The following is a 26,631-nucleotide window of genomic DNA, read 5'->3' on the forward strand; positions in this document are numbered from 1 at the left end:
AAGCACATTTACCAGCATTGAGAGTCATTTGCCAGTTGTTATGCTACTTGTGTACAGCATCTAGCATGCTATTGAGTACAGTAAAAGCTCATTAATTCAAATTTTTCAGGGATGCTAGGAAATTCGAACTAATGAAAGTCAGAAAAAGATCGCTCGGTTAAGGCACATATATAGTCTGACGTGGCGTGAGCACACGCGCACACACGCAACATCACATTGGCGTGAACAAGAACGTCTATACTTCGAAGCACTGGCGCAGCCAATGTAACCGGACGCAACCAACGCGGTCCGACGTGCCCGACATCAAGATGGCTCTTGCTCCATCCGTGCGTTCGTCGCGCCGACTGGCGCGGAGAACCCAAAAAATGTCGCACTTTCGCCCGAAAAGTGAAGCATCGATTACAATAGCAAATTAATAGATAGCTTTGCGAAGTAAGGATAGTAGTTTTTATCGGCCTTATAAATTTCTAAACATTCGCTTACTAACTAAATTAACAAGTACAGTGTCACACGCACACAGGTAAACATGAACACATCTCGCTTGATGCCCGCGGAAACTTGCTGGAAAACGCTGGAGTGAGGAAACGCGGCAGTAGCAGCGAGCAAATTCGCTTTTGTACAGCTCTCGCTTAATGCAAACGAAACATATCAAGCATATCCCATACGAAGCTACCGGCATTACGTGCACACTGCAAACATCGCAGATTGCTTTGAAAATACGGCCCATGCGGGCACGCACTTTGGCCACGTCGCAGATTGCTTTCAAGATATGACACCCGCCCGCATGTCTGCACCGTAAGCAGCAACTGCTGGAGAAGAATGTTGCCCCCTCAGCCTCCCTCTGCCTCACCCCTGTGCCTCGCACGCGACAGGAGAGGGCGCACATCCGCCCCGCCTTCCTCTCTCGTGCACGCGAGATTGAACCACGTTCACCGGCTCATCCTCGCATGCTTTCTCTCGAACATACAGCATACGGCGCATGGCGACGATTTTTTAGCCCTTTAGCTTTACAAACAACCTCACGGGAGAGAAGCGGCCTGCAACACAGGCATTTGCCTTGCCATTGCCAGACGCAAACGCTCCTCTCTCCAGTCAGGCCTAAACAAAAAGACCCAGATGGAAAAAGCAAAGCTGCACGGCCCGCGCGGCGACGCCAGCATTGCCAACGTGCTCCCACGCGCTAGCACTCTCCCCATCCACAATGGCGCAGAGTTCGAATTATTGTTGGTGGTGTGGATTTCAGTGTGAATTAACGGGATGTGTTACATATTGCTGTCAATACATTGCTGGACGGACCACGGCGGCTACTTTGAATTATCCGAAATTTTGAATTAACGAGTTGTGAATTAATTAGCTTTTACTGCATAAGGTGATCTGCAAGAATAATTATTTCCTGGTAAATAACGCACTCGTCAGCAAGCAGCCTGATTTTTTACATCAGTGGAGAGAGGCAAGTCATTTATAAATATTGTAAATAAGATTGGGGCTAGAATGCTACCCTGTGGTATGCCTAATGTGACTGATGTTATTCTAGAGGCAGTGTTGTGTATTTGTCATACTGTGAGTGGTTACTCAAGTAGTCTTTAATCCTGTGAACTATGGGGCCATCTCCAGATGTTATCTCTTCCTTTATTAGTTTTTGTGTGAAATACAGTCAAATGCTTTAGAATAATCTAAAAAAAGAAAAATAAGATCAATTTGTTTGTGGTTATCAATGGCCTGGACTACATCATGTATTAATTCTAAAAGTTGAGCCATTGTTGAAAGGTCCTTACGGAAACCATGCTGTGTAGGAAACAAAATATCTTTTTCTTCCAGATATATAGTTGTGTGTTTTAAGATTACTTGTTCTAGTAATTTACACATCAAGCTAATTAGTGATATTGGTATGTAACTTGAGACCATGGTTTTGCTGCCAGATTTATGTATGGGTATTATTTTGGCAGTCTTCCACTCTGTCGGAACAGTACAAGATTTTATTGATTTATTAAATATTATGCTTAGGTATTTAGCTAGCCACTGCTCATACCTCATAAGAAAGATGTTTGGCAAGTTGTCAGAGCCCGTGCACTCCTTTGTATCAATCTCTAATAAAAGGACAAGCACTCCTTGCTCAGTAACTGTTAGTGGTTTTATTTGTGTATGGTCAGAAGGTTCCACGGATGGTATGTTTCCTTCCTCTACGGTAAAATCTGATTGGAAGTAATCATTAAAGCAGTTAGCAAGAGCAGTGTTGTCTTCAGAGAAATGCGTGTGCTCGTCATTTTTCTTTGGATTCAGATATTTCCGAAACTTATTTGGAGCATTTTTCTAAAATTTGGGAAGAATCTTTGCAAAGTAATTGCTTTTAGCATCTTTTAGTTTACACCTCGTATGGTTAACAGCTACTGCAAGATGATTTCTAGTTAGACTTGTTAGTTTTGTGTTCAGCTTTTTTCATAATCACTTTACCTTTCTCTTCGCATGTATTATGCAATGTGCTATCTAGGGGTTTAGCCTTCTTGTTTTTTTACTCTTGATCGGTATGTAGTTATTTATAACCATCTGTTTATAAACATCTAAACACAGTGTCCCAATCTACTCTAATGTATGTGTGTATTTATGCGTCTGAATCTCTCAGGTACACTGCAAGGCAGTCATATGCTCAAACAGTGGCAGTTATGAGCATTGTTGGCTTCATCCTGGGTTTGGGGGACCGACATGGCGAGAACATCCTCTTTGATGCTTCATGTGGAGATGCTGTGCATGTCGACTTCAACTGTCTCTTCAACAAGGCATGAGCCCCTTTCTTAATCTGGACACCGCGGTTTTGAATCTCTTGCTTGATTTGTTTTCCTCTAATCTGGGATTTGAGTGGGCATAAAATAAGAAATCTATAAAAGTTATCTGTAGGATGGGTAATGCATGGTGGTTTGCATGTTGCTCCCGTTTTTGTGGTGCCTTGTTCAAACCCTCTCTGTTGCTTTAGTATGTGTAACTCTCAGCTATCTGATCTGCAATGTACGTTAGGTAATGTCATTCATAATTACCATGGTGAGTTTAAATGTGACAGTATAGTTAAGCTTGCAATAACTTTAGTGGTACAAATAATTATGATGTTTGCTTTTAAACAGGGCGAAACCTTTGATTGGCCAGAAAAAGTTCCGTTCCGCCTGACTCACAACATGGTAGATGCCATGGTAAGTATATCGAGCTCCCACATCCCATTACTCGGTGTGTGTTGCCCGAAAAATGATACTGTGGGAGCCAGCCACAGCTTACGTCTAATATGCGAGGTATGGTGTGCGCATGTGCATATTGATAAGTCCTTTATGTTTGGTGTTCCAGCATCATATAAAGCCCAAATTAGTCATGAGCATCTGCATGCTGCTTTTTTTCTTTTGCAGTAAGTGCCTACCTTACACATTATATTTGCCACTTCTTTCTGATTAAGTAGGAAATATGTTGCATACAAATGAGCCGTTCCCTCTAGCTTTAGACACTACTGTACACACCATATTAAAACATGATGTGGGTGAATTCAGACCAGCGAGGCAGAAATAGATAAACAGGCAATAATTGAGCAACTACAGGGCCTGCTTGTTAATGTCCATAGCGTAGACTTTTGTTCCTTCTGCTTTTCGAAGTTACCTCCTGAATGATCGAGGCAACTGTTTTTAACATGCCTGCACCTAAGGGTGCTGATGTTCTCGATGCCTGAACTTTACCACCTGCATTGCAAATCCGTTCGACAAGTTTTGTTAGCAGAGTTGTACTTCTGAATGATCAAAGAGAAAATAGGATCAGCTTGACATCTTGTCACATGTTGGGTTCGCAGAAAATGAGCAAGCTGATGATCCAATGTGCTGTTGTACCTCTCAAAAGTGAGGGTGCCAAAAGATCCGTATATGACAAATAAGATAATTAGCTCTCATTTTTAGTTGCTTTCAAAGAAACGTCTTTTAGCAAAAGAGCCTAATGCTGTGTAACAAAGCTTCTTACCTTCTGCTTGCCTTACTCAGCAACACTGGTCTGTTGGACATGTGATGGCTCCCTCGCCTTTTTGTTTGCTTTAGAGCCACTCAGGTGGAGCAGTTGCCAGTCAGGTTCGTCAGTCTGAACTTGCCTGGTGCACATCATCACCATTATCACATATCCTTGTCCTGGTCCACATGTATCAATTTACGAATTGTTTATCACCTTCAAAAAGAGCAGTGGTCAGTACTGTGCATTTTCATACATGTGAGTAGAAATAAACGTGTGGTCGGTTCTTCCTCTTTAATTGCGGATTTTTCAGAATAGCTAGTTCATGCTGGTCTGGTACAAGCCCCAGTTGTTCGAGCTCGCCATATTGCCAGTTCTATATCTAGTGGCATATTAACAGAGCTGCCAAATGTATGGCATCATAAAACAATGGAAGCACGTTTTTTTTTTCTTTTTTTTTTCTTTTTTTTCTCTCTTTTGATCTTTCTCTTCTTAAACTTATCCTATTGAAATGCTATTATCAGGTATGTTGACTTGGCACTGTGGCATTCATCACACCAGTTTGGCAGTATTTTAATGCACCTGTTTATGAGAGCAAATTTTTATAATGGACATTTTGTAGAGCAAGCTCACTGGGAGGCTTTTCTAAGTATGTCTTTAGCTCTGGATTTCTTTAGCTCCAAAATATGAGCACATGGTTAAGTCATTGACAAAGTATTTACTGCCCACATAAACTAGTAAAATGGCATTAGAATGCTACCACAGAAAAGCAGCAATGTGGCTGCTATGACTTGTCATAATGTCGCATATTTACAGCTTTGGTTTGCAAAAGTAACGGTACCTCTTCTTTTTATGCTAATGTGTTGCAACAAGGTATACCTACACTTTGCCCATTTAGTGTTCTTTTTGCAACTTCTAGGGTCCACTCGGATATGAAGGTGTCTTCAGGAAAGCATGCGAAGTCACATTACGGATCATGAGGAACGAGACAGACGCATTGATGAGGTGAGGGTCAGGGCAGGTTATCCTTCAAGTCTGCAGTGTACCTTGCTGAGATGTGCACGTGTGTGTGTGTGTGTGTGTGTGTGTGTGTGTGTGTGTGTGTGTGTGTGTGTGTGTGTGTGTGTGTGTGTGTGTGTGTGTGTTTGTGTGTGTGTGTGTGTGTGTGTGTGTGTGTGTGTGTGTGTGTGTGTGTGTGTGTGTGTGTGTGTGTGTGTGTGTGTGTGTGTGTGCGTGTGTGTGTGTGTGTGTGCGTGCGCGTGCATGTGCATTTTCAGTTTATGTTACTCCTCTTTTCTTCCTTCCAGTGTGCTGAAACCATTTGTACATGACCCTCTTGTCGAGTGGAGCAAAGCCCCAAAAGGAGCTAGGAGCCATCAGTCGGAGTCGGGAGAGATCATCAATGAAAAGGCAAGTTTGCATGAATTATGTGTACTAGTCACTTGACCGATCATACCCACCTTCGTTGCCTTGGGTGTCCTGGTTTCCCAGTATTGAATCAATATGAAGCAGCAAGCTTGATCTTTTTGTCGCCATGCCATAAACCAAATGGCAAATGTGTGATTGTGCTATGCCAAGTTCTATGTTAAATTGAAGAAACAAATGTAAACATGTCTTGTTCACATGTTTTGTGACGCTTTCTCATTTTAGTTTAGTTTGCTAGCTCTTCTCTGTCATGTAAGGCCTGCAACTAAACCACCACCGCATGCACTGACTCAAGCTGTGAAATACAGTCGACTTCTATTAATTCAATCGTGACCGAAAGTCCCGGCCAGTGCCCATGCATTTCTATGGACCTAAATTTTACAATGAAGCTTTTAAAGGCTAGTTCCCCCAGAATCGTGACCGTGTGTAAACGTAAAATAACCGTAGTTCACAATGTCTAATTACGGTATTACCCGATTCTAACGCGTGCTGTTTTTTACAAAATGTTTTTGAAATAATGTTTGGCCGAAATTTTTTTGCGTGGTGCAATCCGACACGAAACCAAAACCGACTTCGTGGCGTTCGTATGCTTTTCCGCATACATGCTTGTATTGCAGCGAAGCTGTTTTTAAAGAAACCATGCGGGGAAGCTGGCTTTAGAAAATCGGCCGCCATTGCGCAACACTTATTAGACCTTTGCCCATTTTTCTTGCTAAAAAATTGGGTGCGCCTTAGATTTCTACTTTGTTTAGGAAGTTTAGTGTCATCTTACATTAGTCTTCTGCTTTGTACTCACAGAAAGTGGGCACACATTTGATTTTGGATCGTTTTAGAGTAGCGCAAATACTGCCAAATAAACCAGTGGTGTGTTCCTGCCTTTTTTTGTGCATCTTGTTAATTTAACCCGCCAGATAATTCGATTAGTTTTGTCAGTCTTGTGAGAGTCAAATTAACGGAATTCAACTGTACACTTGAGCGGGCTTCGCAAAACACCAATGATGACGTTGTTTCTTGCGCAATGTGCATATTTGCTTAAGCTCTGGGATCTTCAGTATATCCGGCAGATTATACTGGGCATCTCAGCTATTCTGTTTCAGGCATTGCCTAATCTTGATGTGCACTGAAATGGTTTGCTTACTGTGCACACACGTACCACCTCGTCAGGCCCTGGTCAACGTGAATGGCATTGAGCAGAGGCTAAAAGGTGTCTACAGGGGTCGCAACAAGCCTGCTGGACCACCTCTCTCTGTTGAGGGGCAAGTGGACAGCCTCATTCAGGTAGGGCTCCTTGTTGTACATTTAATTTCAAAGCTTCAAGTACAATGAACTCCACAGCACTTCTGAAAGACAGGAATCTCTTTACCCATGCAGCAAACAGATCTTTTCCTAAGAAATTTAGTTATATGGTCCGACAACCGCCCAGGGCGTGTCATCACATACTGGTGGAAATGAAAAGAACCATGATTTATAGTAATATAATCAAGCAGGCTGCTCGCAATTTAAGTAGGAAATATAGTTTTAAATTGGCATGGGAAGGCAGAAAAACCTATAAGTGGCTTGAACTGGTGGTGAAACCTTGGTACTTCTAATGTAGTATACCAGATTACCGCAGGCAAGTCAGCCGTTAAGTACCGTGCACTTATTGTTTATATTTGCAGTTTTTATATCGTTAGGCATTTTTGCCTTATTCAGTGCGTGTTACAAGTAAAAAATGCTCCCGCTAATTAGCAATGCTACCTTCGCGACGAGTGGAGTGGCTGAGCCATTGCATCCCTTCTCTTTTCAGGCAGGGGCACAGACATTCTAGCAGCAAAACCGTTCTTTTTTTTTTTTACGCTATGCTTTTTCGTTTTATTGCGCGGATATTTGCGAGGGAGTACCCGGAGTTATGTGGACTCTGTGAGATACAGTATGCTATTGACTCATTGTGCCATAGATGGGTGCCAGCACTAAAATAGGTTTGTTCAATTCAGAAAAAGTGCACAGCCCCACAAATGAAAACTGTCACCGCAGCTGGCGGTGTCAGTTGCGGTGCATCGACCTGCACCCACTGGCTGCAAATTTCAAGGGTGCCCTGCAGCACAGCGACACCTTGTCTTGCACCCCGCACAGTCAAAGACGGAGGTGCAGGGTGTGCCGTTGTGCCTCAGACAATTGAGGGCTTAGATGTAGTGCACCATGAATAGGGACAAAATATTACTTCCTTATAGCTATAGGGCTGCACTTGTCGTCTGTTTCACGCCAGTGCCAGTGTATAAACGTTACTGTGCTCACCTGTCACTGATATAAAGGTCTGAGAAAGTTTTTTTTTTTTTATTCTTTTGGAGATCTGCTAACAAAAGTGTTGCATTCATTCACTATGAGGGAGCATACAACTACATCCTCACTGCAGATAGAAAATTATAAAAATGTTCCACAGCATTTTCTGCGTTATCACTGTATGACTGGACAATCTGACTGGTAAGCTTTCTGTTGCACAAAGAAAATCAGGTGCCATTAAAATTGGTTGTCAGTCCCTTTAAAATAAAGTTTGGATGAATGTAACACAAGCTAGTGCTTGTATACACTTGCATTGTACATGTGTGTGTGCATGCACAAGTGTTTTGTGTGTGTATGCCTGCTCACATTTTTGCCTAATTAGCGCCTTCAAAAAACAATCTGGGCTATAATCAGAACAATGTATCGGCTATTAGGAGAGATTGTCTTTCATATTCAGTCTCTATGCAAAAAGGTTGCCAAGCTCTACCACAAGGTGACTGAGATTCGCGGTAAAGCAAGCCCTTTGATGCCTTTTAAAAAATACAGACCCACACAAGCGCGTGCAGACCGATAAGGAAATGGCATTTGCATGGAGGGGAAAGAGAATGAGGCAACAATGGCACAAACCAAGCCAATGGGCCAGTGGCTTGAACTTATACCACCCACATGGCCTCATATGCCCCTTCATTGTGGTGTGTTGATGCATATGGGAAACATAGTACTATGGCCAGAGCAGTGCTCCTGTTGACGCATAACTCATGTGACGTGATGTCACTTTCTTTTTTTACATGATTAGGGCACTTAGGTGCGCTCAAGAATTGCTTACGTTTCACGTACTCTTGGTAGTCAATAGGAGCTCATCTCTGGTCATAGTGCTTGTATATGGGATATGTTTTGTTAATCAAGGGAAACAGGGGCAAGGCAGGAGATGAAAACTCAAGACGATGAGCAAAACGAGAACAAGGGGAAAGCGGGAGCCAACATTTCGACAAGTGGACTTGTCTTTTTGAAGGTGTTGTATGCTTTCCTCGGCACAGTACATATAGGTAGGGTTCTTCTAAAGGCGTGTCAACGGCGTGCACTATCTGCTTCGCTGGTGGTCGTGGGCTATTGTGTCTCTGAAAGAGGTAATAGAAGGAGTGGCAGGAACCGGTGGTCGTGAAATATATATATATACATATAAAATACTGAAATGGAATAAATAAGTAAATAAACGTGAAAAGAGTAAAGAAAGGGGAAAAAGCACTAAGCAACTAAACTAAGTGTTCTTGCCTATAGCTTGAAATTTAGCATAGCGAATAGATTGTAAAGCTCCCTTTGAAACGTTTATGCCTATTGGTTTCAAGGTCTTGAACTTATGGATAAGGTATGATTCTCTGTATTTTCATTCTTGTTCAGAATGGAAATTTGACTGTAAGATGTAGAGCTTGAGCTTATCAAAGTTATGACCTGGTTGTTTGAAATGCTTGGCGACAGCTTTGGGAACCTATTTTTGCTTTGTCCGCGCAATGTCCATTTAATCTGACGTTCATTGATTGCCCCGTTTCACTGATATATTGTTTCTTACAGAGGGAACATTCAAGAATATAAATAACACCAGAAATTGTACAAGTAAAGCTAGCTTTGACTTCGTGTGTCTAAACTATTTGCGGCTCTTTTCATTTTAATGTCACTTTGAAGGTGCCCGCAGGTTTTGCACCTGGGGCGACAACATGGTTTTATTACGGGGAAATTATGTTGCCTGATTTTTGCGTGCACTGACATGTCTTTAAAGTTTCTGTTGCAGCGATAGGTGACCCTTGGTACATCAAGGAAAGCTTTTCTCAGACGCTCGTCACTTGATAATATTGGGAGCTATTTTCTTAGGATGTTGTTTATGTTTGGGAGTGCATTACAATATTTTGTTATAAAGGATGGCAGTCTGTCAGATTCTGGTGTAGGCTGTTTCTTGGCTAATTCCGACTGCCTCTCCAATCTTGACGTGACATCATAAGCTCTATAGAGAGGAACTTGTGGATAGTTTATTTCTGCTAGCATTGTTTTAAGGTCATTTAGGTGGGGGACATAATCGTTGTCTTCGCTGCAGGTTCTTCTCATTCGCTTCGGTTGTCCAAAAGAAAGTTCCTTGCTTGCAGTGTCGCGGGTGATGACTGTTGTAGTCTAAATATTGCTGTCTATCCGTAGGCTTCTGGCAAAGTGTCGTTTCAGTTTTCCATTTTCTGTGTAGACCATCATGTCGAGGAATTTGATTTGACTAGGAGGGTGGTGAGCAGTAAATTTAATACTCGGGTGAAAGTGATTGAAATGGCTAATTAAGTCAGTTAACGTGCTTGTGCTGTGTTCCCATATTATAGATATGTTGTCAATGTAACAAAGATAGGTGTGGGGTTTTAAAGGGTAGAATTTCGACAAGTCTGCTTCAAACTGTCCCATGAAATTATTTGCATACGGGGGAGCAAATGGTGTTCTCATGCTAGTGCCAAAAGTTTGCAGGTAGTGAATAGAATCAAATTCGAAATAGTTGAGCATGAGAACTAACCTAAGGAGCGATAGGTAAACTTCAGGAGCATGCACTTGGGGATTGATTGCGAGGGATTTCGATACGGCTTCAATTCCTCCACTCAATTCCTTCACTCATTGAGAGACACGATAGCCCACGGCCACCAGCGAAGCAGATAATAGACAGGTGCTGTGTACACCGTTGACACACCGGCTGACACAAAACCATTGACACGTGGCTGAGAGACGGCCGTGTCACCGGCCTTGTGCATAGCACTCCTTTATTCTCAATTCTACACCCTCACTGCTAACACAGCTTCGCTCATTGCCACACCCACCCGCCTTACCCCTCTCCCCTTTAGAAGAACCCTACCTATATATACTGTGCCGAGGAAAGCGTATGTCACCTTGAAAAAGACAAGTCCACTTGTCGAAACGTTGGCTCCTGCTTTCACCTTGTTCTCGTCTTGCTCATGTTTTGTTAATGTGTGCCCTGGCACACTCACGTCTGGCTCCTTGGGACAGCATGCTGTGGTACTTGGCTTGTTAGCATGTAGATGCAGTCAAATGCAGGCACACAATGTATTAAATCATGCTATGCTATAAAGCACTAGTTTTTGGTCCCTAGGTATTGCTTGCATTCTGCAATGTTAGTTCAACTTGTAGTCCTTTTTTTTTTTTTCTTCATAACTTTGAAAGTCTCTGCAGAGATTGTCTTGCTGACGGAGCATTGCATGTATACATATAAGGTATATGCAAACAAACAGGAAATCTATGAGAAAAACATATAGAGATGAAAAATGTATGTCTGATTTCGGTGCCTATGAAAAGACCATAGCTGCATAAATAGCAGGAGCACTTTATTCATTGTGCAATGCTCATGAGCATAGTGTAAGTTAGGAAACCTTGGCGCTAAACAAAATACCCCCTTTTTTTTTTTCTCTCTGTCTCTCTTTCTTTTTGCAGTCTCGAAGTCTGAGCAGTACTTTTTCATAAAGAGATGATAGGATCATTGTCATGTGGTTCAGAAGAACTTCTTGCTGGGCGAGTTGGTGCATGGCTATGTTAGCAAGAGTTGCGTGATAGGAAGGGCGAATACAGGGGGGAAAAAATGTAGACGGAAAGAGCATGTGGGGCATGGCGTTGGTGAACACTACCTCATGCACGCCAGAAGTCTCCAGCACTGCAAACATTTTCAGGCAGGGGGCGTATTCAGGCATTGATGAAATGAATATCATTGACTACAATGTCTTGGTCCACTGTTTGCTCTTTCACACATTGATTCTAAGAGAAATTGTTCTATCTTGCATAAAGTATGGCCCCTTTCTTTTGTTTCCGTGTCCCCTCTGCCATGGTCGGTTTTTAACCCCCAGTTTCTTTATCTGCTTTCTGTCATGGCCTATACCACTTGTAAGTCAGGCAGCTCCTCAACATTTAGATAACGGGTACCAAAAAGGTTTGCATTTTTACTGCACTGTGAAGTTAAGAGCTTGGAAAGTGGCTATCTCTGTGACATATTACCATGCATACTTATCTTTGTCGGTGACCGTCTTTCACTGTTTAACAAGGCTTAAAAGTTACTTCCCAGCACAAGAACCACCTTTCTATATTGGAAGTTTCTTTATTGTTATCGCTGGTTCTACCCGTTGTTTATGTTTTCGCTGAGCCTTGTGTAAGCAGATTGCACGTGCCACAATGATACTAGTGGTGTACTTTCTAGAATTTGCACAAGCACCAACAATCATGCTAGAAGGTTCAGTGAGTCCCGTATAAATAGCCATCATATCTGATCCACAGACCATATTTCGACACAGTTTTCACTATCGTCTAGTTCTCCACCGTCACTATGTGACATTATAGTATCATGTAATACCACACTCAAGCATGGGAGCAGATAAAGATGTAGGACTTGCAGGAAAGAAAGGACAGGTTCGCTATGAGGCTACTGGGGGGGTCAATATGTGACAAATTACATCTGGAAGTGGTGTTTCAATGAGAAATAACTAGCAAATGGTGCAAGCAAGCATGCATGCAGTGGCTAAGGAGTGGCATAGAGCTAAGCAATGCCACCTAATCAACTCTTAGTCTGGTGGTGTTGGGTAGATACACGGGAAGCGACATACAATAGGATGTGGGGTGTGATGTATCGAAAGCATTGGGGGGCAGAGCAGAGGCACAGATGCGAGGTGAATCAGAAGAGGCATGGGTGACCTGATCCTGTATACAGTATAAAAAGCATCCCATGTAGATTAAAGGGACACTAAAGGCAAATGTTAAGTATAACTAAAGTGATAAATTAATGCTCGAGAACGTCTAAGGCATCAACATTATCGCAAACAGGGTTTTAGTAATTGAGAAATTGAGGTAAATGCGGGACACAATCTGCAACTCGCCCGAGACATTCAAGCACTAGCCCGATGACGCAGGTACTCTTCATTATAATTCAGTCACTAGTACTCAACCTTTCGTGATAAAAAGATCATTGCATTGCATTATAAGACGGCTAAAAATACTACTTGTCCAGTTCAATTCGACGTGCAGAAAAAATAACTCTTTGATGTTACCCTTGACCAAGATGCGGGCGTTTGAAAGATTTAGTTTTTGCTTAACTCTGCGCCGCCCGCGCTTTTGCGTTTCAATAGTTTCGTTATTGCATAGTGCTGTACTGGTTTCCCTAGCTCGCAAAACTCACACAAACTGCAAGTAGCAAGGAATTCCACATCCTTGTGACATCGTGGGATCCCCAAATGGTCCACACCACTTCACCGAAAGCAGCTGCAGTGGTGAATCCAACGCTCTGTCTTGGCCATCTGTTGCTGTTTTACTCACCGGCAGCAGTAAGGAGAGGTGATGGCATATGCAACGTCACCCCCTGCTCGAGGGTGGGCTTAGTATTGTACTTTATTTTTGACTTAATATTTGCCTTTAATGTACTTTTAAGTGTACACACACATAGTGTTCCTTTGTCTCGCTGAAGACTTGTGGATGAAGAGCCGGGGCCGTTGCATCTCTTCACAAAAGCTGAGGCTTGTCAAGTAGCTGTGTGAAACTGTGGTCGTGCCTGTATCCAGTGGCTGAGAGGTTACAGTGAAGAGGTCCTGTGCAAAGCGGCATGAGCAGCCACATGTGCGATTTTGTTCAGGTCTGTCACTGCTTAGCATGGTCAATAATGTGGGCTTGCAGAGCCTGCTTTGTTGTGCCCCCCCCCCATAGAGAGGAATGTTGTTCACACATGCGCAGTTCAGTTATCAGTGTTTGGCTTTATCCTTGTGCGTTTGTGCTGCCTTGCTACAGTGATGTTTTTTTCTTTTAACAGGAAGCAACCAACGAGGTCAACCTCTGCCAGATGTACGTTGGCTGGGGCGCCTACCTCTGATGGTTTTCTCTGTACTAGCTTAGTATTCTTGGGATCTTTTTGCCGAAGAGCTTGTGGATCCTTTCAGCACTGTACATACTTACATGTGCTAGTAATGTGCATTCCTCAGTATCCATTTCTTTTATCATTGAGGGAGAAGTGGCTTGTGTACTTTTATCTCATAATTCATTTCATGTCCATCACTGTTTTCTTATTCCTACACACTTCCCTATCAGCTGACCTATCTTAACACATCTGCTTTGATTCTGTGATCTGTTTGTTATGTTGGTCACTAGTACTGTATTGTTGACAATTAAGAGTGCTGCATTTTATGCTACTTAGATGTATTTATTGAACTACTTGAAAGTGTTGTGCTACATTAACAAATATGATTACATGCTTTTAAAATACAGAACAGAATTTCTGTGCTGAGGTGCCTTGATCAAGATGAATGTTTATCTTGAAAGCCAAATGAACAAAGGAGGACATTTGTTGCATATAAACTTTACTGCTTGTTGAGTAAAATGTGCCTTTCTCTGTTGATACAACTATTCGATTTCATGAACTATCGCTCAAAATTTGCTGTGCTTTCCTTGTGCATACATTAACGTCCCCCTTGCATGCATTCTATTGAAGTGATTATGATGGGGCAACAGAAAATTTATGCAGTGTTCATACGTGTGTGTAAAATGCTTATCCAGGAAAGGCCTTGTACCAGTTGTTCAAACTAAATGTTGCCAAGTAAAAATGACAGAGGCCATTATGAGAATTGTGCCCGGTGTACGTTGATAGATGTTGTTGATGCTAGGCACGAGTATCTTAAAGTGAAGCTTTCTTTGCCTCTTCCTTCAACTTTTTCACTGCTGCTGTTGCTGTCTTGCATGCGTATCGAAAGGTGGTTCAGAGCATGCATACACATGGCATGAGCGTGGCAGAGAGGAGAGATGACACGAGAAACTCACTTGGACATTTCCGTGGCATCGCCACAATGCCCTTTAGAGATCCCTGGGCGTCGCTACAATACCCTGTTGATGGCTGTAATTATCCAGCTGTGACACCCGCAAAAGCATTGCAGAAACCACAGCGCTTACCTTTGTGCTAATGTACAACAGTCCACAGGGGAGGTAGACAGAATTAGAGTTATGCTAGCATATACAGAAACTCTAGATAGAATAGTAGAGAGGAGTTGGGAGAGGAGGCAGAGAATGGGTAGAACCATAGCCTCCTCGATAAAGAGTTTGTCAAGGAGGCTATAGTAGAGCCAACGCAGTCCCGAAACGAGTGAATAACAGTCTTTCCATTCTTCGTCCGCTGCTCCCACACATGGGGGAAGGGCAGGAGGGGGAAAGGCAACGTAAGAATGCAAGGAAATTTTGAATAAATTTAAGTTCAATATGCGATACGGTACCTTTCTCCTATTTCTGAAAAATAAACACTGACTAAACGCGACATATACGCGACAAATAAACGCGACAATGCAGAAGCAGCCGCACGTCAAATCAACACTTCTGTGCCAGCCGCGATAGCTTTGCAGCTATGGCGTTGCTCGAGATCGCAGGTTCAATCCCGACCTAGGCAGCCGCATTTCGACGGGGGCAAAATACCAAAGAAAAAGCACTCATGTACTTAGCTTTAGGCGCAAGTGAAAGAACCCCATGGGGCCAAAATTAATCCGGAGTTCGCCACTACGACGCACCTCATAATCCGATTGTGGCTTTGGCACGTACAGCCCCATAATCAAATTATAATTTGCCAATTATGCCATGACGCAATGTGCCGTGTGAGGCAATGACAGTGCTAAAGTTTTCGGAGACTCAAACATCGAGCAGGCGAGAGTTCGCTTCTCGTCTGCTCTGGTAGTCATGATTTGTGATGCTGAGCCTCATGAATGTAGTGCCTACCCACCATGTGTCCTGAGCCAAGCAATGGGATTGTTATTTAAAGGGGCGCCAAGCCATATTTTATCGAAGTGAAGAAAGGCATTTGAAGTGAGAATTGGCTATTTCAGAAATACTTTGCCGCAAAAAGTACTTCAACGCGTTCAGCAGAAGCGAAGTGATTGGCAATCAAACATTACCACCGCTGTGCTCCCGTTCCTTTTCAATGTCTTGCACTGCGAAGGCTAGGGCGCACTGGGGCGTGCCCCACAACGCTCCGCTTTCTAAATGTCGCCATGGTGCGCTGTTCAGATTTCATTTTGGATGATAACGTAGACGCCACAACTTCCGATTTTGGTGCCTACGATGCGCTAACATAAGGCAAACGCAATTTTCCTCAGCGAGCTGCTTAGCCAGTGGACTCGTGGCGGCATCCCGCGGCGGCCGCGGCATCTACGCTATGTACCTGACCGTAGCTGCCATTAGCAGTCGCGCATGGGAATCCACTTTATTACGAAATAAAGCGTAGGCAGGCTTCTGTTGCAAAGAGAGCGTTTGCAAAAAAGGTGACTGCCTGTTTTTCTTCTTTTAAAATCTCTTTCCATGTACCCTTGCCTACAGCCCAGCTTTTTTACCTCATTTTTCGTCGACGTTCCTGTCACTGTGCACGTGTGTGCACGTTGCTGTTTAGGGAAAAAAAAAACATTCCCATTGGAGGCTTTTATCTGCAGCGGCACTTGTGCGCATCGTGGAGTAGCTGCCCGGGTGAAAACGCGAGAAATGCGAAGTGCCTGTCGCGATATATGTCGGGGCAAATCCCCGTTAGGTGTTGATCAGGGGTGCCGTCCGACGACAACCGAATTCCCGGCCGTTCAGACAGCGCTGTGTAGGAACCGTCTGCAGTATTTCACAAAGTCATCCGACGAGCGCGTGGCGGCGCACGCTGTTGCGTGCGTGCTCGACACACGCGCACAGACTCGGTCTAGTGCAGCTCAAACGATGGCAGTTGGGCGATCTCCGTCCTCAGGGCGGCTGCCACGGTGTCGAGGGCGGCCTCCGCGAGCGACCACTTGAACACGTTCGTCACCAGATTGACGAGCGCCTCGAGCAAGAAGTCGAACGCGCCCAGGCCTCCGAGGTCGAGCCACACCTGGCCGATGTCGCGCAGCTCGACGGCCTCGAGCCGCAGGGGCCCCAGCACGGCGGGGCTGCCTGCCCCTTCCTGCAGGGGCAGCGCGATGCGCAGGTGCAGCGACAGGCCCTGCACGCCGAGCGAGGCGTCGCCCGAGGGTCCCGCGCCCAGAAGCTGCGCCCACCAGCGCCAGCGACCCGTCAGGTTCGAGAAGCCCACGTCCGCCTCCAGCAAGAGCGTGCCGTCCTGTGCATAGTTAAAAGGCCGCCACACCATGTGCTGCTGAGGTTCGACATCCTTGGCGCTTCATTGTGGCTGGCATCGGATAGCATAATACAAAAAGGAAGGTCGCAAAGTAAGCTTCGTATATAGTTCTCGAGGTCGTGTAAATTGCAGTATAGTATTCGCCGACTAAGTAAACAGGCATAGTGTCACGCGCGCACAGGCAAAAGTGAACAAATCTCGCTCGATGTCCGCAACACGCACTCGCTGTCGCGAGTTTTTTCGAGGAGGGCTGCCTTATGGCATAGCACAAATAAAACTAGAAAAATCCTATAATATATGAATGCAGGCCTGCATCATGCAGGAAGCCCAGCAAGGCCCTAATTAGAGGCGTCTTGACTCCACTTGCCGAAGTCAGCATCTCTGTCGCTGCGCCAGACCGTCTTGGCGACGGCTCCCGGATATGTCTTGTACCTGGGCATGTCAACAGCAGGTGGTACAAATCCGTGTCTCGTGTCAGGGTCGTACATTTTGGGCAGGTTACGTCGTCATTGGCGAAATCCTTCCACTTGCGGGTGACGGCATGGGTGAGAACTGCCTCAGCACATATCTTCCACCCTTGTGAGGTTACGTTAAGAGCACGCCAGTCGCGTCTGAGAATTTTAATTTATATTATTACTTTTTTTAGCTCGCCAAGTCGTGAAAAAATCTGACCCGAGGGTTGTCGGTGGTTGTGTGTTCTTGTCTGCTCAGCTATCTGCCATTGCATTGAAATGGTCAGAGATATATGCCCTTGTGTACGTCAACATGGAAAGGCGTGTTTTTGTGAAGCTTACGTATCTTTTGACAAATCGATGTAGCTTTACTGACTCTTCAGTTCTCAAGGAACGGCACTCAAGGAATCGGTGTATATATTTACAGGCGCCCAAATCTTTAACTGGCGTGCGCGAGCGGCGACTTCTCCGTGCGTCAGCGCCGTATGACGGGGCGAGGCTGGAAACAGCTTAGCAGACGATGGGCCCAGCTGAGCGCGCTTTGTCCGCATGCGCTTAGCCTCAGACTCTTTCCAGCCGCGCCCCGTCATACGGCGCTGACGCACGGAAAAGTCGCCGCTCGCGCACGCCAGTTAAAGATTTGGGCGCCTGTACATGTGTGGGGGATGTCTGATAATAATGAGGCTGCCGCAAGTTGCAACGTTGTCGTGATAAGGATCGAGCGCCGGCGGCCCGGAGCGCGTTTGCCGATCTCTGCGCCATTTCAAATGTGCCGCTAATCAAAAACTCAAATCACGACTCGGAAACTATAATGCCCCAACCACTGGCACGCGCTGGAAAGCTTCGGCGCGCGCCGAAGGGTCAAATGCGTCAAAGCGTCGGTCGGGAACTCGCTGAAGCGGAACGTCGCGCAGCGATTATGTCTACTGCCGATGCTAGAAGTTTGCCGACGCGCGGCGAAGCTGCGCCGGCGTGCACCAATGAGAGGCTGCGACGCCTCGCAGGCGTCAACCAATCGGAGGCTGCGGAGCCTCCGGCTGCTAGGCCTGTAATGGCCGACCGTGCGGAGACGCCGGCACCAACGATCGTCCGAGTTTTTTGGACGCACGACGCGCGCGACAGTGTTCCTGAAAGACAGTGTTGTGATAGTAGGCCGACAACGACACGATCAACCGACCGACGACCGTGGGTTGTGGCAGTGCGACGTGGATCCGAAGCGACTTCGAACGACGCCGACTAATCCAACCTGCCCACTGGGTTCCGCCGGGCTCGGTACGATCGTCTGCTAAAACAGCCAACCGAATCACGATTGCCGCAACGTCTGTGCTTGTTGTATGTGCATATTCTTGTGCTCAAAACGAATGGAAACACGTTTACGAGCTCCGAAGTCTGGATAATCAACACTCGCCTATTGCCGATGTTGTTTACGTTACGCGTAGGCCTAGCGCGTCCATCGAGTTCGTAACTGGCGAGTGAACGAACTCACCTGAGAAACTCTGTCGAAGGAAATGAATTTTCAGGTCCGTTTGGTGCTGCAGTGATTTAAAATATGGCACTCTTGACTTCGTGTGACCTGTGATGTGGTGAATGAACCGTGTCGAAGTTGGGTTGGTCAACCGCGGCGTGTTTCGTGAGGTGTCGGTTGACTCAAGTTTAACGGGCAAGCTCTGCGCTGTTTCCAGTGGTAAAGATAACTTCCGAAAGCGAAATACACTAGTTGCCGAACTATTGGAAGTACTTACATAATCAGCCGTGCCGCCTGTTTCAGCTGACACTGCGCTCTTCTATTCGGCATGTGAATCCAGTTCAGTACAAGTTCACTGTACTCATTCACTCACTTCTTTCTAGTGCGTCCGTCTTTTGGGCTAGTCGGGCATAAATCGCTCGTGAAGTAATCAAGAACACTGACGCACTGAAGCATACGTGACAACGCAGTCATGTTTGAGTCAGTGTGTCGTTATAGTTGAGCACTGCAAAAAGAAATTATCTGTTTGCAACGTGTGCCCTGTGTGCAGTGCATAGCAGGACCTGCATCATGCAAGACCTATGCATGTAGCAGCGTATACCACGATTGCTTCGATGCCCGCTTCAGAAGCAGCAAGTACTGAGTCAATGAAACTGTAATTGATTTTTTTATCTCACTTTTTGCTTATGGAAAGTGTAGATGGTGTGAGTGCATTGTGGGGAAGGTGAAAAGGTGTCATCAGTGTTTTGTGCAGTCAGTATGCTTAAACTGCTGGAATCCCTTCAGCCTCTACTAAAATGTTTCTTGCTGCGATACTATAAATTGTAGTCAGGACAAAGATCTACTCAAAACCAAGTTACTAATGCATCTGCGGAGAATGTGTTTGATTAACAAGTTAACGCTTCCACAACAACAATATGCCGATGCACAGCATATGTGCTTACAATAAATACATTCCGTAAAGGTGAACGACTGGGCCTACAATATCAAACTTTGTAGTAGCACTTCCCGCTCCCCACATCTCTACCCGCACAGACCATGTTCATAAAGTAAAACCTATATTTGCCAGGACTAACGCTTATCAAAATTCGCCTCTCGTTTTATCTATTGCCGAATGGAACTCGCTACCTGCAAACATTGTCTCGCTTACGGAATCATCATCATTTCATGCAGCACTACTAACCTGTTTAGAGTGTGTCAACCTGTCAGAACCCACATTTTCTTGAATATTTACTTAAACAGCGTTTTAAAGTGCTTGGCATTGTGTAAAATTCACTCCGTTTCATCTGCTATGTATCTGTGTCGGCTGTTTACCTAAACGTTTATTTGATTTGAGTACCCATCGTGTTCCGATGGGTACTGATTGTTTGCATCACATTCTAGGTTCTTATGCGTGTTTCACACTACTAAACATTGTATAAATTTCGTTCCCCCTTTCTTTCTTTCTTTCTTTTTTTTTTGTTTGTTTGCTTCTGCTAGATGTTTTTTATGGTTCCTAATGCCTTCATATATTTACATTGTACAGATTTCACTCATGCTTGAACTTTTTCGTCCCCCCCTATGTAATGCCCTAATGGGCCCTTAGGGTACTCAAATAAATAAATAAATAAATAAATAAAAAGGGCTGCCATGCGTATCAGCTACAACGAAAGTGCTGCATGTCCAACCTTCTTCCTTGGAGGCACTTCTATAAAGACTGTTCGGGCCCTTCCCATTCTGGGTGTAGCATTTAGCTGTTCTCTCAACTTTTCCGCATATGTCACCAGCACTGTATGTAAGCACCGGCCCTTTCTTGGGTTTGTGTCCCGTGTCTCCCTTCCCTGATGACCTAAGGTTTTCCGAGCACTCTACACTTCTATCATTCTGTCACGACTTGAGTACTGCTCATCAGTATAGTTCTCGTACCAAACTCGCGACGCTAACAAACTCAAGCTTGTTCAGCGCCGGACAATACGCACCCTTTACTCCCGTCTTTTCGGTTGTCACAAGCTCATGCCAGCCTTCGAGGATTGCCTCAAACCCCTCAAGTAGCACACCCTGCAATACCAGCAGAACATTGCACTAGTCTATACTGCAGGGTGCTTGACGACTCTCTGGACAGCACTAATATTTCTTCAGTTCGTCTGAACAAGTGGTCAGCACAGTCTGAGCCCTCATCGCGCCTCTATGGCCCGACACCACAACTCCATGATTATATCTGGCATGCAGAGCTTTCTCTCCACCCCCCTGGCGATTTGGATTCTCCTTCCTTGGAACCAGACTGAATTGGCACTCGTGTGTGTTGTGCACCTGTGAAATGTGTGCGTGTGTGCCGTGCTGTGTTATTGAGCAAGTGTGTGTGCACATGGAGAGGAAGGAAGTGTCTTCTGCATCCTGCAAATTCCTGCTCTAGATGGCTGGTTATCAGATGCTCTAACATACAGGCATCAGCCTTCTTTTTAGTCTAGTGTGCCAAGTTACCACTAAGATTATTATTGTTGTTATTATTATTATTGTTATTATTAGAATCATCACTTTGACCACGTTGATTGTGTTGAAGCCAGCGTGACACATAATTCAAAATATTTCTGGAGCTTTGTGGGCTCTCCCTTCTAAAAAGAGTGCCAAAGATGTACGTCTTCTTCATGAAAATAGTGGTGTTGTCTCGAACACTGCTGATGCCTTTGCAGAACATTTCTGTTTGCTATATGGTGTGAAATATGCTTCAAGTAACCTTCCTTCTCAGTCTGGCGCAGTGTATGCTAACAGTCAATGAAAACCTCGTTTCCAAGTATATGAAGTGCCTTAAACTTTGCCTTAAACTTTCCCTTTCTTGTGGTGCTGATGGTATTTCCTCCACAGGGCTTAACCCTTTGAGAGTTGTCTACACAATCGGGCACAGCAGGAGCGTGCATCAATAGCAAAAGCACTGATGAAAGTAATGGTATTTAAAATGTGTTTCATACATCTTGAAACACTTATTATTGGAACTGTGCTGCAATTTTGAATAACGTGCAGAATGTTTTAACAAAATGAGTGGGAAGGTAGACGGCTGGGTGTTGTTACTCTGTGTCAGTACGTTGTATGTAGCGAGTTCACTTCTTTCATTGTTTTTTACAATGTCGTGCACCAGGCATAATTGTCAAGTGGCTGGATAAGTGCTTTTCAAGCTTTTCAAAACACAATATAGTACATGTTCTCATATTTTGTGTTCCTGTAGTGAGTTTTCGCATGGAGTCGAAATTTTGTAAACTTGACAAAACTCGCTAAACAATTGAAAATTCTTAATATTTGCTGCAGCTGTACACTTTCTACGATTCTGAGTATGCAAGAGATGTGGTGAAAGCAACTTTTCAATCAACGGGATAAAGTGGTGTCTGAAAGGGTTAAGACGTATGGAAGCATACTTGTTCCTCGTTCTCACAAGCATCTTCAATAGTTCCCTAAAGTCTAGTACCTCTTCTAGCACTCGGAAGGTAGCATGAGCATTGCCCATGCACAAATCAGGTGCTGGATGTGCAGTTACTAACTGCCGACCTATATCTATCCTCTTCAGTGCGTCAGGTGTTTGAATCGATATGGGATTCCTCGCTTTCTGTTAGTGCTAAGAGCATTTTAATAAATGAACAGCATGACTTTGTGTGCCGACAACTTAAAAACTATTTCAGACTGTCAACAGTGTTCACCACTGCATCGACTTCCAAAAAGACATTTTTTCACTCTCAAACTGGTGCAGAAAAAATAAGTACTCTTAAATGCTTCCAACACTAGGGCATTAAGTTATATGCACAAAACGCATCATGTGAAATTTTGATACACCCTACGTGATGCTCCACTCCTTAGGCTCGATAAAATGAAAGATCTTGGTGTGTACTTCGACAAAATGCTAAGCTTCTCTTCACATAGATAATTACACAACATGCCCTTCACGCTCTTAGAATTGCATGCCGTATATTGCATGATTTCCACTCACCTGTTGTGTTTCTGAAATTCTGCTGTGTGCCTCCAACTACTAGAGTATGCCTCTGTAGGAGGGGGGTGCAAAGAGCAAATCTAATTCTGACCTCATTGAACGCATCCAGAATAAAATGATGTCTATCTTCAAGCACCACTTTTGCCATTCTGGCAACCACAGTTGAGCCTTCTCAAATATACTTCAACTCGCACCTCTAGATTCAAGTCTTAATTAATCGCACCTTTTGTTCCTGTATAAGGTGGTCCATGACATTATACATTCCTTAGAGCTCGTTAAGTGCACCAGTACAAAGGCTCTCTAGCTGTTCCTGGGCACTACTATGAAAATTTAAATGATTGATTATTATCGTAGTATAAAATTGTGCTTTTTAAGTATGTACTAGTATACTATTTTAGTGCAGTAGCTTTTGTGCAATTAAAAAAAGGGCATGAATTAAGAAGAGAGATAGAAAATGATAAATGAAAGGTAGGGAGGTTAGGAGGCACGATGGATGCTGACCTTGTTGGAGAAGGACGCCTGTGGTTGTCGTTCTGGCATGAATTAGGAAAGTGCAATAATATGCTATGTGCCTGATCATATGCATTGTGCTATTAATTTCTTCTGAGTTTTAATAATGGCTGGCTACTGTATGCAGTTTCGTGCAATAAAATATGCCACAGCAATTATTGCGTGCCTCGCAGAACAAATTGAATATATCTTTCTCAGTCAAGACATCATAGCAGGCTGAAAACAATAAACTGCAATTTTTCTTTTTGTGGTGACGAAGTGTATAAATTGTGAAAATAACCTGTTTATATATTTCTTATACTATGCAAATGAGCTGCTCCCATGCATGCGAATAAGTGCTTCAATAGTACGACTTGGCAAAGGGCAACGAAAGACTCCTATTAAAACCCTCTAATTCTCAAGCTTGTATTATCTGACGGTATGTCATTTCATTAATGTAAAGAAAGGCAAACTTGATATGTGGAAACCAGTTACAATAGAACATGGCCCTTACACTGTGAAAATGTTTTGTAGCAATAAACTCAATGTGAAGGCCTCCAGATGCGCTGTTGATGCATAACAACCTAGAATAATAGAGGTGCTCCATGGGCTAGATTTGGCAGAATCAAGAATTGGGGGGAGACAAGATACGAATTACATACATTTTAGCTATTCTAGCTTTTTTTTTTTTTGTGAGTGCTACATGTTTTGCTGATTTTCTCAGAAGCCACTTTTTCACGTTTCTCTCATGCACGAACAAGCATAATTATATTGACACGGATGCTTTATCTGTATCCGGTTACCGTATTTCACCGGCTAAAAAATGTTAAAACGTTATCGCTCGGTGCAGGATGCGCCTGAACGTATCGGAAGTTTCGCGAATGTTATCGATGGTTCTGCCTGTTGTCGACGAACCTTGCTAATCTGATTGCATACGCGACACGAATTGTGTTGTAGTTTCTGGAAGGCGCGCGGGCACCAGCGAATAGGCCAACTTTCGACGACTGACGTATGCAAACCGACGCGCTTGACCCGCAGATGAGATTTTCTACGATTGCCGACATTGCTCGCCGCTATCGTTGCCATTGAGCCGGCACTATTTATTTACCGTCACTACTACGTGGCAATATTTCCAACACAGATTTTTTTCAGTTATACCATTGCACGCCTAATTCTTACATAGTTGGCTGTGCAATAAGCTACCAAAAAATGAAATGGTACAACAGTTTTTGATATATGGCATCGTCGTGCAGGTGTTTGCAAAGCGATCTTGCAGACAGACGACGCGCGAGCGCTGATGTCGATATTTTGTACACTATTGTTACTTCAAAAATAAAAACGAACTGTTGCGGCAGGTGTATATTCATTATGCAAACGTGTTTTTTGTATCTAAAAGCACATACAGATCACAACCTTATTGTTTCAAGCTTAGTTTACAGCAGGCTGTTTTAGGCCGAACTTTGACAGATGAAGACGGAATAGTCCAGCAACAGTGCGCCGCAGCCGAGGAGCGAGCTTCGGCGCGCGTCGGAGCTTGCCTCCAGTGGTTGCGCGCCCTTTCCCTCCAGCCGAAGCGAAGCGACGCGTTCGCTTGCCAGCGCGCGCCGAAGCTTTCGGCGCGTGCCAGTGGTTGGGGCATAAGATAACGCGACTAGGCGCGCGGGAAGACGGCAGGAAGCGAAGCGTCCCTTTCTGCTCGCCCACAGCATGCGGCGCGCAGGCCGCATGTTTTCCTCGCACTTGGCCTCTTTCAGGAATGCACGGCGACTAGAGTCACCGACTGCAACGGCGAAAATGTGCCTGGTGTGTCCGTACATGTAAACTGCTATCAGTATAGACAAAAAAACAAAATAAAACATGCAGATCCAACCCGCATTTTGGAATATGTGACGCGGTTAATGAAGTGCTATAAATTCGGCCATTTTATTCATGTGTCAATGGCGTAACAGAAACTGGTGCGCGCGCATGGTGCTCTCGCGCACCCGTGCAACGCAGTGTCACAACTCGTACATTGGCTTGTATATTTCTTCATTCCATATTTATTTTAAATGTATATACCGCCCCATTCTTGGTCAATCTCCCGTTGTAGGTATGTGCCACAGTATGGAGATAATCGCCGACTTGCGGCGATCATCTCAAAGAGCTAGTTGGCGTTGGCACGATATGCACCTCCCGCTTCTTGGCCAATAACCTAGTTTTGCGTAAGTGCCATGGGGAACCGGCGCTGGATAGGCGGCGCGTCGAAAAGAGTGCGTTGCACGCCGCCCTGGCGACGAAACGCGGCATATTCCAGCCACACAACCAGACGACACACGCATACGCAGCCGTATTATAGTTCGTATGTTTCCGTTTTCGCGCCGCTTCAAGTGGAGTTTTTGTAAAGAAGCTAGCGCCATCAAGTGAAGAAATGACGAAAGAAGCTTTTTAAGCTTTATACATTTTTCACAGTGCGTCGCGGCGAGCACGTGTGTTTCTTTAACGGTTGCGTCGTGTATCGATGCCATGCTTGCGTGGCTGCCTGCCTCGCAAATCTAGCAGTTATGGCTCCGGTCGTGCTGCGCTATGGTTTCGGAAGTATTAGTTGGCCTGAAGATATTCCATATTTCTCTGGCTAGACATAAAAAATTCTGATGTTACTTCGCCACAGCAGTCAATGGAGAAGAAAGCTTTATCGCATCAGCTGACTCGCGCAAGCAAAGGTTTGAGTGCTCGGCTGCTTGATCCGTAACAATTCTGGCTACATTTAGCACTAATTACATTAATTTGCCGGATGCATCTCAGCGCCGAGTCCTCATCCGCATGCGCATATTTATAAACACATAGGTGGCTTAGTCGCGCGTGCGCCGGCACTATGCGCATACAACTCGTATTACAAGGCAGCTTCCCTCCTACATAATTCTTGGCAATGAATGGATAATTTTACCTTTCGTATCGTTCACTTGGTGCGGTGGCGTTGGAAGGGGCTTGGCGGTGGCATTGCGAAGGAAAAATGGTACATATGCCGGATGGTGCATGCTATTGCTCATTTTGTTTCCGACGAAATACCGACAGCAGATTCTGCTGTTTGGTACTGTCTGCCATGGCTGACCGTCTTCACTATCGAATAAACCAAGGATACACGCAAAATTTGATTTAGAAACCAGCCCGACACCGCTTGACAGGGCGACAAGACGGGAGCTTACTCCGCTCGCCTGACTGCTTGGATCCAACGCCGCCTCCGTTCTTGTTCGTAGGGTTTAGATGGAAAGACGCAGAAGGATACATCCTCCCTCATCCCGACTTAGTTGTGGCACTTGTATACGGAACAGTATCGTCGGCGCCCTTTTGTTTTCCTTCGACTTTAAGGGCACGCAACGCAATTTTCGTCCGCGGGGGAGGCTGCATTGTGCACGTTCTGACCGCCAGGGCGGCGCTGCAGGCGCCGTGAAAACTCCAGCGCTGGTTCCCCATAGTATTGGTATCATCGTCATGATCAACACGCGAGCAGTCTGTGCATTGC

The 26,631-nt window shown here is 44.7% G+C and overlaps 2 protein-coding genes across 2 annotated transcripts in view; one reads left to right on the forward strand and one right to left on the reverse strand.

Moving 5' to 3' along the window:
• The window catches only part of mei-41 (ATR serine/threonine kinase meiotic 41), a 131,246-nt gene extending 116,899 nt beyond the window's left edge, over nt 1-14,347 (forward strand). Inside the window, exons 57-62 of the mRNA XM_075680723.1 lie at nt 2,621-2,774; nt 3,114-3,179; nt 4,883-4,968; nt 5,271-5,373; nt 6,553-6,666; nt 13,463-14,347. Of these exons, the coding sequence (XP_075536838.1) occupies nt 2,621-2,774; nt 3,114-3,179; nt 4,883-4,968; nt 5,271-5,373; nt 6,553-6,666; nt 13,463-13,522 (583 nt within the window). The 3' untranslated portion in view covers nt 13,523-14,347. The remainder of the gene's footprint in view (nt 1-2,620; nt 2,775-3,113; nt 3,180-4,882; nt 4,969-5,270; nt 5,374-6,552; nt 6,667-13,462) is intronic.
• LOC142571964 (uncharacterized) overlaps nt 13,572-26,631 on the reverse strand; it is a 28,964-nt gene continuing 15,904 nt past the window's right edge. The window contains exon 3 of the mRNA XM_075680725.1: nt 13,572-16,756. Coding sequence (XP_075536840.1) covers nt 16,361-16,756 — 396 coding nt within the window. The 3' untranslated portion in view covers nt 13,572-16,360. The remainder of the gene's footprint in view (nt 16,757-26,631) is intronic.

The sequence above is a fragment of the Dermacentor variabilis genome, chromosome 2 (assembly GCF_050947875.1).
Source record: "Dermacentor variabilis isolate Ectoservices chromosome 2, ASM5094787v1, whole genome shotgun sequence".
NCBI classification, from domain to species: Eukaryota; Metazoa; Arthropoda; class Arachnida; order Ixodida; family Ixodidae; genus Dermacentor; species Dermacentor variabilis.